We start from the raw sequence: 15,484 nt of genomic DNA, 5'->3' as shown, positions 1-15,484 counted from the left end.
ACCTCAATCACTTACTAGCTGTGCGATCTTGAAAAAGTTTAACTTCTGAGAGTTAAGTAATATATATTTCACATACTACATATGAGTCTGAGATAAAGAACATGACAATTTCTCTTCTTTCTTCAGGAATAAGCCATTTCAGTCCAGGCTAAGCTCACAGGTCCTATTGCTATTACATTAGTTAATATTTTAGTTTCTTAGTTCTACAGTCAGAGACAGTTCTGATAACCCCAACTATCAGTATATGATTTTATGCTACAAATGAAACTGGTGAGCTTCTGGAAGGTTTGATGCTTACAACATAACTAAGGGGATAAGGGTCCCTCAAAATGGATCCCACAAGTTAGGTAAGTGCAATTCACTTGAGTTCACATGTCTATCGAGCATCTTTTCAGCTCAGTCCAAGAAGATACTGGTAACCACAGAGCAGGGCATCCAAGAAATAAGTGCATTTGTGGTAGTAGAAAACAGATGAAATAAAGCTGAAAGCGTTTCAAATAAAAGGTTTCACAAAACAACAGGAATTCCAGAAGAAGAATGCCCTGCTCATTTCCCCTAAATAATGATCCAATTAAATCATCAAACTTTCTCAAAACTGTTTGCTGTGTATGCAAACTGACATGAATTTCCCCCTATACACAATACTTTGACGTAAACAGTGAGTTTTAACAAACCTAAATTATATGTTGTAGTACTATGTATTTCTAAATCCTTGGCACAGTACTAGACTAATTTCACAGATGAAGCTGAAGCCTGGTAACTTTGTCATTGCCGCATGAAGAGACAAGAGACAGAAGGAAAAACCACTTTAGATACCCGCTGTTAATCATCTCGGTTCACAAGGCTCTCCCCGGGTAGGGTGGGGACGTCAGCATCTGCGGCTAAAATCTGTCTGGTGACTGCAGCAGCATGTAACAGAGTAAGAAATTTACCAGGTATCTATTCCATTCTAACGGGGGCTCTCAAACCTAAAAAGCAAAGAGGAGAAATAGTTTCCTTTCGCTCGGCGCCAAGGAACCAAGCAGGAGGGCGAGCATTGACAGTGTTTAAGAAGGACGAGGCCTATATCCCAGAGCCCAGGTCTATGTGTCAAAGGCTTCGAGAACTAGTGAGAGAAAGGGAGAAAACAGATTAAAGGGAGTCGGGTTCGCAAAAGTTTACCTTTCAGGGCCAGCAGGTGCTCCTGTTTGGGGGGATTCACTTCCATTTTGACCGGCACTTTGGACCCACTGCCTACGGAGGCTGAAGAGGGTCAATCAGCTCGGAAGAAGACAGAAAAGCGCACGTTCGGGAAGACAGGGCGTCAAACACACTCCCAACAGTTTCTCTCTGCCGGTGGTGCCTTAAATTCTCTTCTTACCACGTCCTTTACGAACCCAACCGCTTTTTTACCAAAGCCATCTCTTGCCTCTTAGAGACCTATACATAAAATACTTCTCTATTTTCCAGTCACAATCACACACCGCGACTTCAAGAAACCACTCCTCGGTGACAACTCACGGCCTCCCGGCCTCCCAAATACCTACATTGCAGAGTAAATGATATAGATGTGGCATGCTGGGACTTGTAGTTCAAAAGCCGCAGGGCATGCAGGGACATGTAGTCCCCTCTCGCCCCGTCCGTTTTGCAGTTGGGGAGAAGAGGTCGTTCCTGGAGCGGGAATTTCACCCCAAAACTTTACTTTTGTTTTATCCCTTCTTTTTCCTCTTAATTTTACTCCTTCCATCAATTTCAGACTCCTCAATAATAACAATAAAAAATAACAAAGTACCCACGCACATACCTGCGAACCCAAACACCTAGCGGCTGGCGGGAGAATACGCGAAGAGACCGTCCCAGCAACGCCCCGCGTGGTACTGCGCCTGTGCGCCCCCGGCGAGCGCCGAGGCTTCTGGGTAGGTGGCTCTACCCCGCCCATCAGGTGAAGGCCTTGAGGGCTGTTTCTGCGGCGCAGCTCGTTCTAGGATGGCTGCCCTGGTTGTAAACAAGCCTGGAGCGGGACTAGACAGTGGTCGTCAGGGCAGCCGGGGGACGGCCGTGGTGAAGGTGAGGGACCTTGCGTGCTCTGTTCTCCACCATCGGCCTCCCTTCTGTTTATCCCGGAGATCTGGCGGCAGCACCGCGGCCCTGGCTTTTTTTTGGGCGGGATGCGCGGCCTCTGGCCCCTCTCGGCTTTACAAGCCTGTTTCTCGCCTCCGGACCTTTATCCCAGCAGGCCTGAGGTTACCTGGTCTTCTGGTCACGCTAGTCCTCTGCTTGGAGTCGCCAACGGGGACGTTTGTGAAAAGGAGCTAATGGGCCTGGGAGAGTGACCTGGGCTGGTCTTTCCCCAGGCCCTCTGTGTTTAGTTAAGCCCAACAGGCATTAATTAGCTTACTTTTAGGAAATTGAGCCGTTATTATCGCCAGGTACTAAGTTAGGTATTTTAGCTCGTTAATATCTGTTTAGGAGGTAAGTGTTGATTACAGTCTTAAAGGTGAGGAAACTCAGGTTTCAGTTAACATTGTGTAGCAGAACCAGAGTTGACTGGCTGTAAAGTATGCTTTTCACTATCGCACTACTTCTGTAATCAGACCTCTGTTATTGGTTGACCCGCCTCCTCCTTCTTTGGGAGTACGGTCTGTCAACACCTTTGAGAAGTCTCCAACAGCCCCATTAACGCTGGGGAATATGAATTACCCTGTGCTTGAAGTTTGAAATTCTAACATGTGTAAATGCTCTAAAGTGGGCTTACTAAAAATTCAGATGAAGTATGTAGAATTCACTTTTCCATAGGTAGATAGATCTGAAAGGGAGAACTGATCTTAAAGGTTTGTAGAATAACCTTCAGGATCATCTGTAGTCTGAGATATTGGCAATTCTTATTCCTGGCTACATATTAGAATCACTGAGGACTTAAAATTAAAAAAAAAAAAAGAAACTACTTAATCCCCCATTTCTGAGTAAGTTGACATCAGTATATATTTTGCAGTCCCAGAGTGATTTTAATGTGCAACTAGGATTCAGAACCACTGGACCAGATATCTGAAGTTCTTTTAAGATCTTGAGTAATAGACACCTATGGTTTTTCACCTAATGTTGGTTTTATGTGACAACAAATGATACATTTCTGCTTACAAATGTATTATCAATCAGTATTGGTGGTTGTTGATTTATCTGACCTTTATATATTAATGAAGTTATTCTGAAGGTACATAGCATATCTGAGATGCAGAGGAGCCCTCTTATTATTCAGCTTGTTGTATGGTTGAGATTTTATTTATTGAATTGTGCTTTTTCTATGTAGAGAATACCTGAAGGTTATTTTGTGAATTAACTTCAATTAAGAAGTAATTGGAATGGATATTATTGCTGTATCCACTTTTGTTACCCTGTTTGCCTTAAAATCTGAAAAATATACCAAAGCCTGATGTAACTCCAGTTTATTATAGCACAGAGTTTGATAAATTAGAGGCTCATTTTGTTAATCTTCATTTTTATGTGTAAATTGTGACTGAGATGTGCAGTAGGATAGTCCTTTTTGGCAAGATCCTCATGCTGTAATTTGTAAGAAATACAGTGGCATAAATTTAAAAAAAATCTCACAGATGAAAGCAAGAAGTGTTCATTGGAAAGTAAAAGTTGAAATATATAATGGTAATATATATATATGTAAAATGGCTTCTTGCTTAATGAACAAGTAGATGATGACAGGGTTTTTATCGTTACGAAAAACAGACCAAAGTTGGTCCTTACATTCACAAAAGACTAGTGAGCTTTCTTAGTCCTTTGAAAATATGGCCTGGTGTATTAAAATTTGATTTACACGTATTAAGTTTGAAGCCCTCTTTGGCATATTGTGAAGTTTGTAAAATAAAGAGCTTTTTTCCTATCTAGGACTTAATTTCTTATGCTGTTAGCCACAATTCCTATTAATAAATACTGAAGAAAAAAGTTCTTACTCTTATTTGCTGAGTTGATGCAAAATAGTCTAATAACTGTTTTTGGAATTATGTTTGGTTTACTAATCAGTGGAATTTTACTAGTGCCTTTTGGAAAAAAACCTATGGTTGCAACATGAGTAAGTTCTCTTATCTTGTGTAATGATGGGGTTAGAGATGAATGAAAAAAGTAAAATTTTAATTTGGTTCTTTGGAGTTTATTGTCATATATAAGTTTAATATGGTGTCACTATAGTGAGGACATTTATTTAAAATGTTGCATTTATAATACCTAATTCTGTTGTGAATATCATTTCTGTATTTAGTTGAATTTGATATTTAAGTGAGGATTTTTTTTCTTTTGTTCTTTTTTTTAAAGTGAGGATATTTAAGTGAAACTTTTTTCCTGCCTTTTTAAAAAATACAGGATAATTTGAAGTGTGTGTATTGTGTGTGTGTGTATGTGTATATATATATATGATTTATGTGTAGCTGTTCCCCAGCTGTTTCCATCCCTCAAAGAGAACTACAATTCGAATATAATGTTTCCTGTGTATCTTGCCAGAAAGATAGTATGCTTGTAAAACAATATATATGAAAATATATGCTCTCTTTATTTCCTTTCCTTTATGCAAAAGTTAAATATTCTATGTCATTTTTCACTTTGCTTTGTTGATATGAAATCATTCTGTGTTTGTACATAAAAAATTTCCTAACTTTTCCTCCCCAGATTGCACAGTTTTGCAGTATATGAATGTGCCATAATTTATTTTCCATATATATTTACTTTGTTTCTAATCTTTTGCTAATGCAAAAGGTGCTCTAAGGAATAGCATATAGATCTTTTCACACATGTAATATTTGTAGGATAAACTCCTGGAGGTAGAATTACTAAGCTATTCAAACTTTTGATAGGTATTGCCAAATTGCCTTCCATAGAGGCTATATCAGTCAATAAACATTTCACAGCAACCAGCAGTTTATTTATTCTCCCACACTTTCACTAGCACAAAGTGTTATCAACTTTTAAAAATCTAATCTGAAAAAAAGTATATTGGGATAGCTTCAACTGACTTCAAAATGTTTTTGGTGAGATTGGACACCTTTTCATATAATTAATGAGCTGTTTTCTTTTCCTTTTCTGTGAACTATGTGTTACACTTCAGCTTCTTTTGAACCGTACGGAGATGCAAGCCAGCTATGAATTATCAGTTTATTTACAGTGAAAGATGTTTACATTTCAAGCACTGACTCCAGTTTAATTGTGGAGTTAAGATTAAAATTTTAATGGATTAAGTCTGACTTCCACTCTGGGTTTTCTGTTTTTTACCTTGTATTATGCATTTGTTGGGGGATGGTGGTTGGCTGTTTTAAAAATTTTATTTTGTTGGATTTCATTAATATAAGCATGTAGGTGCTTGGTCTTTGGAATACCCTGTTCCTGAGGGCTTTTTGGTCTAACAGGGAAAGACAGGCTGGAACGCCAATAAAAGTATTAAGGTGTTTTGGATGTTAAGATCGACACTTATCCATGGTACATGGGGGCCCAAAGGATAGTGTGTTCATTTACGAATTTGTTGGTTTATTAATGTAAAAAAAGAATCCACTAGGAAAATGTCTATTTAGCTGTTTCTTCAGCATTAGCATAAAGAAAGAGGCAAAAACAGTTTGTTATGTGCTGTGAACTAAAAATTGTTTGATATAGTTTGAGAATAGAGTTTGGAAGGGAAGAGAAGCAATAGGACAGGGGCCAGATTGTAGTAGGTCATGGATGGTGGGCACCGAGTTCGGGGTACAATCAAACAGTTCAGTGTGGGTATTTTTAAAAAATTAATTAAATTGTGAAACACTTCAGGTATATTAAGAAATAAAAGTACCTTCATTGATATAAATATAGTTTGTTGACTAATTATAAAACAAACTGATGGACCGGAGAATCAGAATATGCCGCTTCTTGTCACCTTTCTTTCTCTCTTTTTAGTTGAAGTATAGTTGATTTTTTTTTTTTTTTAATTTAAGTATAGTTGATTTGTCACCTTTCTTTTGACTGACTACGTGGCCTTGAGCAAGTCATGTACTTGTAATTGGAACTAGATAAAGAAAATATTTTCTGTTTTCTAACCCAGGGGCATATTTATTAATCGAGAACAAGGAATTGAAATTTAAGTCTAATTGCATTCTTATCTTTACATTGTATAATGTAAATGAATAGTATAAGACACTTGAAAATTACTTACAGTCTTTTCTTAACAAGTTCTTTATAATTTACAAGGTAAGTTGTCATCCTAGCACATATTTCAAATTATTTTTGTCCAAATTAATGATGGTTTTTTGAGGGTTAGGTAATTGCGGAGAAATTGTTTAAGAACCCAACTTCGGTAGAGTTATATATGGTTACGGATTCAGATGTAATGAATCATGTCACAATTTTCAAAAGCTAAAGATGTTAGTTTACAATGTTATCTTGATCCCTAACACTTACCCTTTCAAGGAGATTTCACTGTGATATAATTGTGGTAAGATCTGTCAGATGAAAGGATAAAAGGTGATTTAAGATTTTATACCTAGACCGTTTTTTTCATGGAGGAATAAAGTAATTTAACAAGATTGATTTATTAAATTAGATCAGGTTTTTCTTTTTAGCCTGAAATATTTATGCTTTTAAAGTCATTTAAAGAGCACATGTGTCCTTTCCAAATATTAGGTGCTGGAGTGTGGAGTTTGTGAAGATGTCTTTTCTTTGCAAGGAGACAAAGTTCCTCGCCTTCTGCTTTGTGGCCACACAGTCTGTCATGACTGTCTCACTCGGCTGCCTCTTCATGGAAGAGCAATCCGTTGCCCTTTTGATCGACAAGTAACAGACCTAGGTAGGAAAAAATATATATAAAATTGTTCACGTAATACAAATATCATAGAAAACAATTTTTTTCTACTTGATTTTAAAAATCATAAAATTCTGGGAATTCCCTGGCGGTCCAGTGGTTAGGACTCTGGGCTTCTACTGCAGGGACCACGGGTTTGATCCCTAGTTGGGGAGCATGCTGTGGTGCAGCCAAAAAAAAAAAAGAAAAATTATAAAATTCCAAGGAGGTTTCAGTTTCTATTAAAGCCAGTAGTCTTGAAGCTATAAACTAGCCCACTCTTAGGTACTAATTTTATTTCATCTTCTGAAATTTTTTTATTCAGTACTTATAGATCAATAGTTTTAAGACACCTGAGAAAAACACACTAACCTTTTTCATTTGCCTGTAAAACAGGGTTTACCTTAGACATGAATAGGCCAATAATGAAAATACGGGTAAGTAATTTGAGTTTCAGCATGTTGTTATTTACTGATATCTGAGGCAGAAGTGTTTGTAGCTAGTGATAACTACTAACTACTTGTTTTCTGTTAAAATGAATTTAAAGGTCTGGTGGATTTTTTTCAGTTTCCTGCATACTTTTATTTATTTTATTTATTTATTTTTAAAATAAATTTGTTTATTTATTTTTGGCTACGTTGGGTCTTCGTTGCTGTGCGTGGACTTTCTCTAGTTGAGGTGAGCAGGGGGCTACTCTTCCTTGTGCGTGGGCTTCTCGTGGAGCACAGGCTCTAAGTGCGTGGGCTTCAGTAGTTGGGGCACGTGGGCTCGGTGGTTCTGTCTCGTTAGCTGTGGAGCACAGGCTCAGTAGTTGTGGCACATGGGCTTAGTTGCTCCGTGGCATGTGGGATCTTCCTGGACCAGGGAACGAACCCATGTTCCCTGCATTGGCAGGCGGATTCTTAGCCACTGCACCACCAGGGAAGTCCCCCTACATATTTTTAAAACTTCACTTTATATTTTTCAAAATGAATTAATTACTGTGGGATACCGGATTTGGAAATAACATTTATTAACATTTGAACAGTTACTTTACAACCATAAATTCTATGTTTATTCTTTTTAATAATTGAATTTCTCCAAAAGTAATAGTTTAAGGTTGTCAGTTTTTTTCAGGTCAGTAGCACTAATTGTTTTAAGACTGTTTTAATGTATTCATACTATATGTCAGGTGGAACACAGTTAAATAATTTAACCAGCAAAAAAAGGAAGCAAGAGTACCCAGATTTTTAGACTGAAAAGCTTTAAGATGCTAAGAAGCATGGTTGTAAAATATTTTCTTGTAAGGAAAGAATGGGTTTCTTAAGGTTTTGGCAGTCCTTGATTTAAGTAAGTAGTATGCCCATTTGCCAGAAAACTAATATAGGAAAGTGTTAGCATTAACTTACTGTTAGCCAAGAAATAATAAAGTGGAGGGGGGAGATGTCTATTTTGACATTCTTTTATTTGGCCTTTTATTCTGTAATTTATATATATCATACCATCTTCTTTATATAAAACTATATAAAAGTAGTAATATTTTGCACACAGAGGATGGACCCTTCCACCACTTTGAAGGGCACTGTCTTCTCTACATAAATCCACAGTGTGGGTTGTTATCATCCTCACTGTGATAAACTAGGAATTTATGACAGGTAATGGTTAGTCGTATCCTAGGTTGAAATCAGACATGATTGCTGTCATATCAACATTAGAAAAACAAGCAAACCAACAACTCTGCCTCAGTTATAGGTTGTAATTATTATAGGTAATTACTATAGCTTGTAGGTAAGATTTTTGCCATGATTCCAGCCTACGGAATATGTGCTAATGACCTTTGCTATAGTTTGCTGTCATTGTTTTTTAATCTATTTTTAAATGTATTCTAGAAATAATGTATATATACATTGCAGAAAATTTGAAAAATCTATTAAAAAGTATAAAGAAGAAAAAAAATCATTTTTTGCTTCTAAAGAAGCAAATTACTGTTTTTTTTTTTCATTATGGTTTATTACAGGATATTGAATATAGTTCCCTGTGCTATATAGTAGCACCTTGTTTATCCATTCTGTATATAATAGTTTGCATCTGCTAATCCCAAACTCCCAATCTCCCCCCCGCCATGCCCCAATCCCCCAAACTATTGTTAATATGAGAGAATCAGAATTAGAATTCTTCTCTAGTTCAAGAATAGTATCAGAGTCAGAGGGAGGATGGGGCTGGGGCGGGGGGGCAGGGGTCTGGGGCTGGGTATTAGGAAGGGAGGGGCGGGGGAATAAAAAGGGCGGAGGTGGAGAAGGGAGCACGTGAGGCAAGGTGATGGCCCACCAGGGAGGAGCAATGGCTGAGATGCCCACAGTGGCAGCCGGGCCTGGCGAGGAGACCACGCACGTGCACCTCAGCCTCCAGGGGCCTGCCCGCCAGAGTCTCCACTCCAGACCCCGAACCCGAGGAGGCGCTGGGTCTGGGCCAACTGCCCATGGAGCTCCTCGAGATGGTGCTGAGCCACGTGCCCCCACACATGCTGCTCGGGCACTGCTGCCAGGTGTGCCGGTGCTGGCATGACCTGGTGGACTGCCAGGACGTGAGGCTGAGCATCCTGGCCTGAGACCGTGCTGCCCTGTCACCTGTCCTCCACACCTACCTGCCCCCCGCTGACGACCTCAGGCCCTGCATCCTGGGCTGCTTCTGCGAGCGAGGACCGATAGGACGCAACCTGCTCCGGAACCCCAAGGGCCTAGAAGGCTTCCGGGACTGGACGATGCAGAGCAGTGGAGACGGCTGGGGAGAGGAGGATAACTTGGAGGTCAGGCCTGGGGCCGCTTCCCGGGCCTCCTTCCTGTCTGCCTACAAGGTGGTGTCACAAGAAGGAAATGTTGGACCTGGAGGAGGAGGGTCTGTGGCCAGAACTCCTGTATAGTGGAAAGATTGAGATTTGTGTCTCTGCCGGGTGGACAGACCAACAAGGCACGGCCTGTGTATATGAGCTAACTGTCCAACTTCTAGATGCCAACCAGACCATGCTGCATAATTTCTCTCCTATGCGTGTTTCCATCCGGCAAGGTAGAAACAGTGTCCGCTTTGAGGTCAACCATGTGTTCTTCAGCTTCAAGATTGGTGTCCGCTTTGTGTCTGTTGAACACTGGGTTTGGGACTTGGGGTTCTGGCCTGAACAAAATGGAATCTATCTGCCCAATGCCAGTGTGATTCCACGGGTACATCTGTTCAAATGAAGGACTGTCCTAGTAAAACAACCTGACCGTGCTTTCCAGGAGCTGGGACCATTAGCTGGGCCATCTCATTAATCAGGCTCTTATAGCTCCTGGCATCCTGGGATCTGCTGGGGCCCATCGAGGGTCCTACTGGGCCCTGTCTTTAGAATCTGGAAGCTACTAGAAGAATGTTCTTCCGTCAGATTTACAGCTGCTGCTGCTGTAAGGCAGCCCCTGGTCTATTGAGTGGAAACCCACAGTGAGCACAGGGAAATGCTGGATTGGGAGAGGCCCTCACCCTCCCCTCACACCAGGCCCTTGAAACCACCTTTTGTGGTTTCAAGACTGGGACCAGGACTCAGAGCTGAAAGTCAAACTAGCTCCAAAAATGTTTGGAGACAGAGGTTTCTGTCCACCCTGTGAACAATGAAGTGGTCCCCTGAGCCCAACCCTACCCTGAATTGTATGGTGTATAAAATCATTTTGTTGTTTTGAAATTCTTTTCAAACATGGAGAGAATAAATATATTTTATTTATAAAATATCTGCCAATCATAGGTAATAAAGGTATTATTTTGCCAAAAAAAAAAAAAGAATAGTATCAGTAGTTGTTTGTCATGGTTATTAATACTGGTCAGCATTACTTATGGTTCTTCTCTTTCGTTCGCATGGTAAAATTACATTTCCCTGCCCTCTTATGATTAGGTAGGAAGAGCTGTGTGATTTCCCTTTAACCAGTGAAATTATGAGTAGAAGTGAAGTGTTAACTTCCAGGTAGAAGCTGTTAAGAATAGATTTATGATGGTTTGCAGTAAATCCTTCTCCCTGCTATAGTGAGGTGGTCCAGGTGGTTGGAGCTGCAGTGGCCTGTGTCCCCTGATTGTGGACAGTAGGGAACAGAGCCTCTCTTGTCTTCACCAGCCCTTGAGCTGCTGCGTGAGCAAAAAGCAGATCTTTGTTGCTTTAAGCCATTGAGATTTTAGAGTTATTTTGACAGTTACAGGAGTATTAAGTGATATACTAGGCAGTAGATAGATACTGCCTAGATACTGCTAGGAGTTTACGTGTATGTGTTTACTATATGATGACAGTATTTGGATATCGTCAAGATAATACTTTTAAATAAAGGACTCAGTATACTTCTTAATCTTTTATGAATAAAGTGGATAGAACTCAGCTTGAGGTAGAATATGTGTGAAAAATTAAAACAGTTGAGAAAGCCCTGTGGGGTGGCAAGGCTGAGGCCCTGCCCTTCCCTTCCCTTCCCTTCATCTTCCTTTCTTCCTTCCTTTTTTTCTTCCCTCCCTTCCTCCCTTAGAAAAGAGAGGCCAAGAGGAAGGGGAGCCATGTAGCCAATGACCCCATCATCCTTTTATTTATTTGCTTTTTTGTATTAGGTGGCAGCTTTGTGTCACATGGTATTTGTTGTATAGAAGCTCATCATAACAGACAGATATTCCTTCTAATTGCTGAAGGATCTGGCTCTTATTTATAGGCTTAGGAAGAGTTTGTGCGTGTGTTTGCATGTGTGCATGTGTGTATGCACATGCCCATATTGTGTGGGCACACGTGCGTGCACATATGAATGCTTACCTGGCCTTTTATGGTCAGTTCTGGGGAAAAGAAGCATTGGTCCTTATTCAAATGTGCCTAGGTTCTTACCTACCTAAAAGGGACTATTGTCATGCCTTAGTGTGAAGCTCTGTGTATTTGTGTGAGAAAGAGTTTATATGTTCATTGACTGCTGTTAGGTTCTAGGTTAGATGAGGGGTGGGGAAAATACTATCTTTAGCTGTTATAGTTTCAGTTTACTTAAGAGACGGACTTATTTTTGGTTAAGTGTATCTTTCATACAGTGGTTTTCAGACATGAGTCATAGCTTATTTGTAGTCATAAAATCAATTTAATTGGTTGTGAATAGGATTTTTTAAAAAGAAATAGAACAAAAACCATCAGAGTGTGTCGCAAACTGTGAGGGTGAATATTGGTGTGTAAATCTTTTGTTTCAGGTGTGTGTGTGTGTGTGTGTGTGTGTTATCCTGGGTTGCAATGTGAAATGTATTTCTTGCTGTAGGTTGCTGTTAAAAATATTTAAAGCACTTGTTTTAGTATATGTAGTAAAAGTCAGTGACAAAATAGGATTTATAAAGTTAAATTATAGAAAAATAATAGAACTTTAAAATATGTTTCCACTTAGAATGCTAAGGAGTTCTGTATTTTAAAGAGAATATTAAGACAACTGTTATAGCATTAACAGAAAATGGAGAAATTTTGAATTTTTAAAATTTAGACATTATTAATGATTGAACTATGAGACATAGAAATTACTATTGAGATTTGAGGTAAAATAAATAATATTCCATTTTGTTAGATTTAGTTTTTATTTTTATATTCTAGGAGATTCAGGTGTCTGGGGATTGAAAAAAAATTTTGCTTTATTGGAGCTTTTGGAACGACTACAGAATGGGCATATTGGTCAGTATGGAGCTGCAGAAGAAGCCATTGGGATATCTGGAGAGGTATTGATTGCACTTGTTGAAATTTTTGTTATGAGCATGAATTTTTCTTTTAGTTCTGAAGGCAACAAAATCCCCAACCAAACAAAAGTAAAACTGAAATTTGAATTCTTTGAAAATGCTGTACCCAAAGTATGTTTAGTGTATAAACTTGTTTCCTTATCATCATTAATTCTATCTAAGGGTAAAGTGAAAAAGTAAGATTATGGATGAATAAGAAGGATGTGTAAGCTACATTAAAGCAGAGGATGCAAAAGTGAATCATTCAACAGTAAAGCACAGAGAAAGAAAGAGGAACTCCATGAAAGGGGCCTTTTAGTGTAGAGGCAGAATGCCTTAAAGATAGCAGTAGCTCCTGAGGGAATTACTATTAAATATCTTCATGAAAGGTTAAATTGTGCGTAGATGTACTCTCTTTATCCAGATAGGTAAGTATCCAGTAAATATTAGAAGACCACTAACACAAATTAAAATACATTTTTTTTCCCTTTATCAATCTATTTATTTATTTATTTATCTTTGGTTGTGTTGGGTCTTCATTTCTGTGCGAGGGCTTTCTCCAGCTGTGGCGAGCGGGGGCCACTCTTCATCGCGGTGCGCGGGCCTCTCAATGTCGCGGCCGCTCCCGCTGCGGAGCACAGGCTCCAGACGCGCAGGCTCAGTAGTTGTGGCTCACGGGCTTAGTTGCTCCGCGGCATGTGGGATCCTCCCAGACCAGGGCTCGAACCCGTGTCCTCTGCATTGGCAGGCAGATTCCCAACCACTGCGCCACCAGGGAAGCCCTAAAATACATTTTTAACACTTATAAAATTGTCTGCATAGCTCATACACTGTTCTGATTATAGGAATAGTTGTAGTAAATAGCAGTTAATAGTTTTGATGATCAACTTTAAAACCACATGTTTAGTATGAAGGAAAACATGTCAGATTGACTTTTTACTTCTCTTTTATTAGATCATGATTTCCTTATATAAAATGAATCAGTGAAATGGATTTCAAACTGAAGCACTGTTTTCTAAAATTTGCAGTTTTTTCCCATGATTTATCTTTTATCTTTATTTTGAAAACCATTGAGTATTATCCGATGTTGGTCTTGTAAATTATTTATCAGGTCTGGAAAACAGAAGACATGACTTTTAATTTTACACGTATATATTTCTCATAATTGCAAACAAAACTGTTTAACTTTGGGTTCATTTTTTTATTTAGTGTGATATTGAATGACATCATTGATATATTTTCTAATTTTTATTTCTGCAAAAATTTATACCAAATCTTTCCCTTTCTAATTATGGCCTTTTAACATGCAGAAAAGTTTTCAAAGATTCTTGAATATCTGACATGTAAAATTTACAACTCATAATGCTTTTTACTAATTCATAAAAATTATAAATATTTAAAAGGTTATGTATGACATAGGGTTTTTGTTGTTGTTGTTGTTGTTTCTTAAATCAGTGATTTTCAACCAGGATAGTGTAGTGGACTCACCTGTGGAACTTTAGAAAAAATACACAACTTCCACTTCATCTCTCCCTATTGAGAAATAAGTGTTTCTCAGGTTGGGGTCTAGGCATCTGTGTTTTTAAAAGCTTCACATGGTTATCTAAATAGCATTTGTGCTTCTCTTCTCCTATACATCATGCTGACAAGTAATAGTTAAAGCAGTGAGGATGTATTTACTATCAGTTTTTTCAGTCTTAAAAAAAAAAGACTTCTATCCTCTATTTTCAGTTTCTTGCATGTAAAGTGACGGGATTTTGCAGAAGACATCTTTGCACTAACTGTGAATCTATAACAGTGGTTTTATTTTTGACCTCAAATTCATAGCATATATTGATAATCAATTTTGGAAATACCTTCTCACTTACCTATAGAAATGAGTAGCAAATGACCTTTGTACTTAATTACCAGTATATTTTTATGTATGAAGTCTGGTCAGTTAAAAAAAAAGATTATGGGCTTTTTATATTTCAAAATTTGGCATGTTATTTATTTATGGTTGAACAACAGAAATTTATTTATCTTAATCACAGTTCTGGAGGCTGGTAAGTCCAAGATCAAGGTGTTGGCATTCTGAGACCTCTTCTTTTGGCTTGTAGGCCACGGCTACCTCACTGTGTGCTCACCTGGCCTTTCCTCAGGACATGTGCACAGGGAGAGAGGGAGGGAGATCTGTCTCTTCCTCTTCTTATGATGCCACCTACTGGATTAGGGCCACATCCTTATGGCCTTATTTAACCCTAATTACCTCCTAAAGACCCTATCTCCAAATGGCAGTAACACTGGGGGCTAGGGCTTCAATATATGAATTTTGGAAGAACACAGTTCAGTCCGTAGACCTGGGAAAGTCTATTCTAGGAAGGAAATAAAGATGAATGGGAAGGAGGTAAAGGAGACAGTAGAAGAAGAGAGGCATCCTGTGATGCTTACTCAGATTTTTTAGAAGTCTGACATTGAGGTGAGAGTAAAGAATTGAAATAGGATCCTAAAAGTACACAAGGAGCTACTTTTATTAATACTAAAATTACCTATTGGGAAGCAGGTCCTGTGCTCAGTGCTGTAAATGCAGAAAACAGTAAGACAGTGTTCTTGCCTTCATGCAGCTTATACCTAGTTGATGACACAAACAAGTAGACGATTTCATTATCGTGAAAAGTTCCAAGAGATTATCTCAGTAATGGTAGGCTTGGTTATAGACACTATCTCGTCTGCTGAAAATAAAGTGGAATGAATTCACTAAAAATTATTTTAAAAGCATTAAAGACCTGATAAGTTAGGAACAAAATATCAGGCCAAATCTGAAGGGAAAATGGAAATTCACTGAGATACAGGAGCAAAGAATGTGCTTTTGCCCTGAGGGCATTAGCCTATTCAGGAAAATGTCTGGGTTTTTTAATGGCCTTCAATGGTGAGGAGGCATAAATCAAATACCAAACCCACACCTAGATGAGACATCCAGCAGAAGACATTCACAATAAGCCAGGACACCTGTTGAAA

General features: G+C 38.8%; 2 protein-coding genes and 1 pseudogene across 4 annotated transcripts in view; 2 read left to right on the top strand and 1 right to left on the bottom strand.

Annotated features, from left to right (window-relative positions):
• The window catches only part of TRAPPC13 (trafficking protein particle complex subunit 13), a 35,345-nt gene extending 33,471 nt beyond the window's left edge, over positions 1-1,874 (bottom strand). For 2 of the 3 annotated variants that reach the window (XM_068535417.1, XM_068535419.1), the window contains exon 1: positions 1,162-1,544. In XM_068535417.1, coding sequence (XP_068391518.1) covers positions 1,162-1,207 — 46 coding nt within the window. In that variant the 5' untranslated portion in view covers positions 1,208-1,544. Of the gene's footprint in view, positions 1-1,161; positions 1,545-1,783 lie in introns of those variants that run through there. The other variant, XM_068535420.1, reaches the window with a different exon arrangement.
• Positions 1,875-1,890: 16 nt separating this feature from the next.
• Positions 1,891-15,484, top strand: part of TRIM23 (tripartite motif containing 23) — a 38,498-nt gene continuing 24,904 nt past the window's right edge. The window contains exons 1-3 of the mRNA XM_068535415.1: positions 1,891-2,046; positions 6,625-6,787; positions 12,369-12,490. Of these exons, the coding sequence (XP_068391516.1) occupies positions 1,966-2,046; positions 6,625-6,787; positions 12,369-12,490 (366 nt within the window). The 5' untranslated portion in view covers positions 1,891-1,965. The remainder of the gene's footprint in view (positions 2,047-6,624; positions 6,788-12,368; positions 12,491-15,484) is intronic.
• Positions 7,192-9,993, top strand: LOC137755159 (F-box only protein 27 pseudogene; annotated as a pseudogene).

Source organism: Eschrichtius robustus, chromosome 2, assembly GCF_028021215.1.
Source record: "Eschrichtius robustus isolate mEscRob2 chromosome 2, mEscRob2.pri, whole genome shotgun sequence".
Lineage (NCBI taxonomy): Eukaryota > Metazoa > Chordata > Mammalia > Artiodactyla > Eschrichtiidae > Eschrichtius > Eschrichtius robustus.
This window is presented reverse-complemented; position numbering and strand designations above follow the sequence as displayed.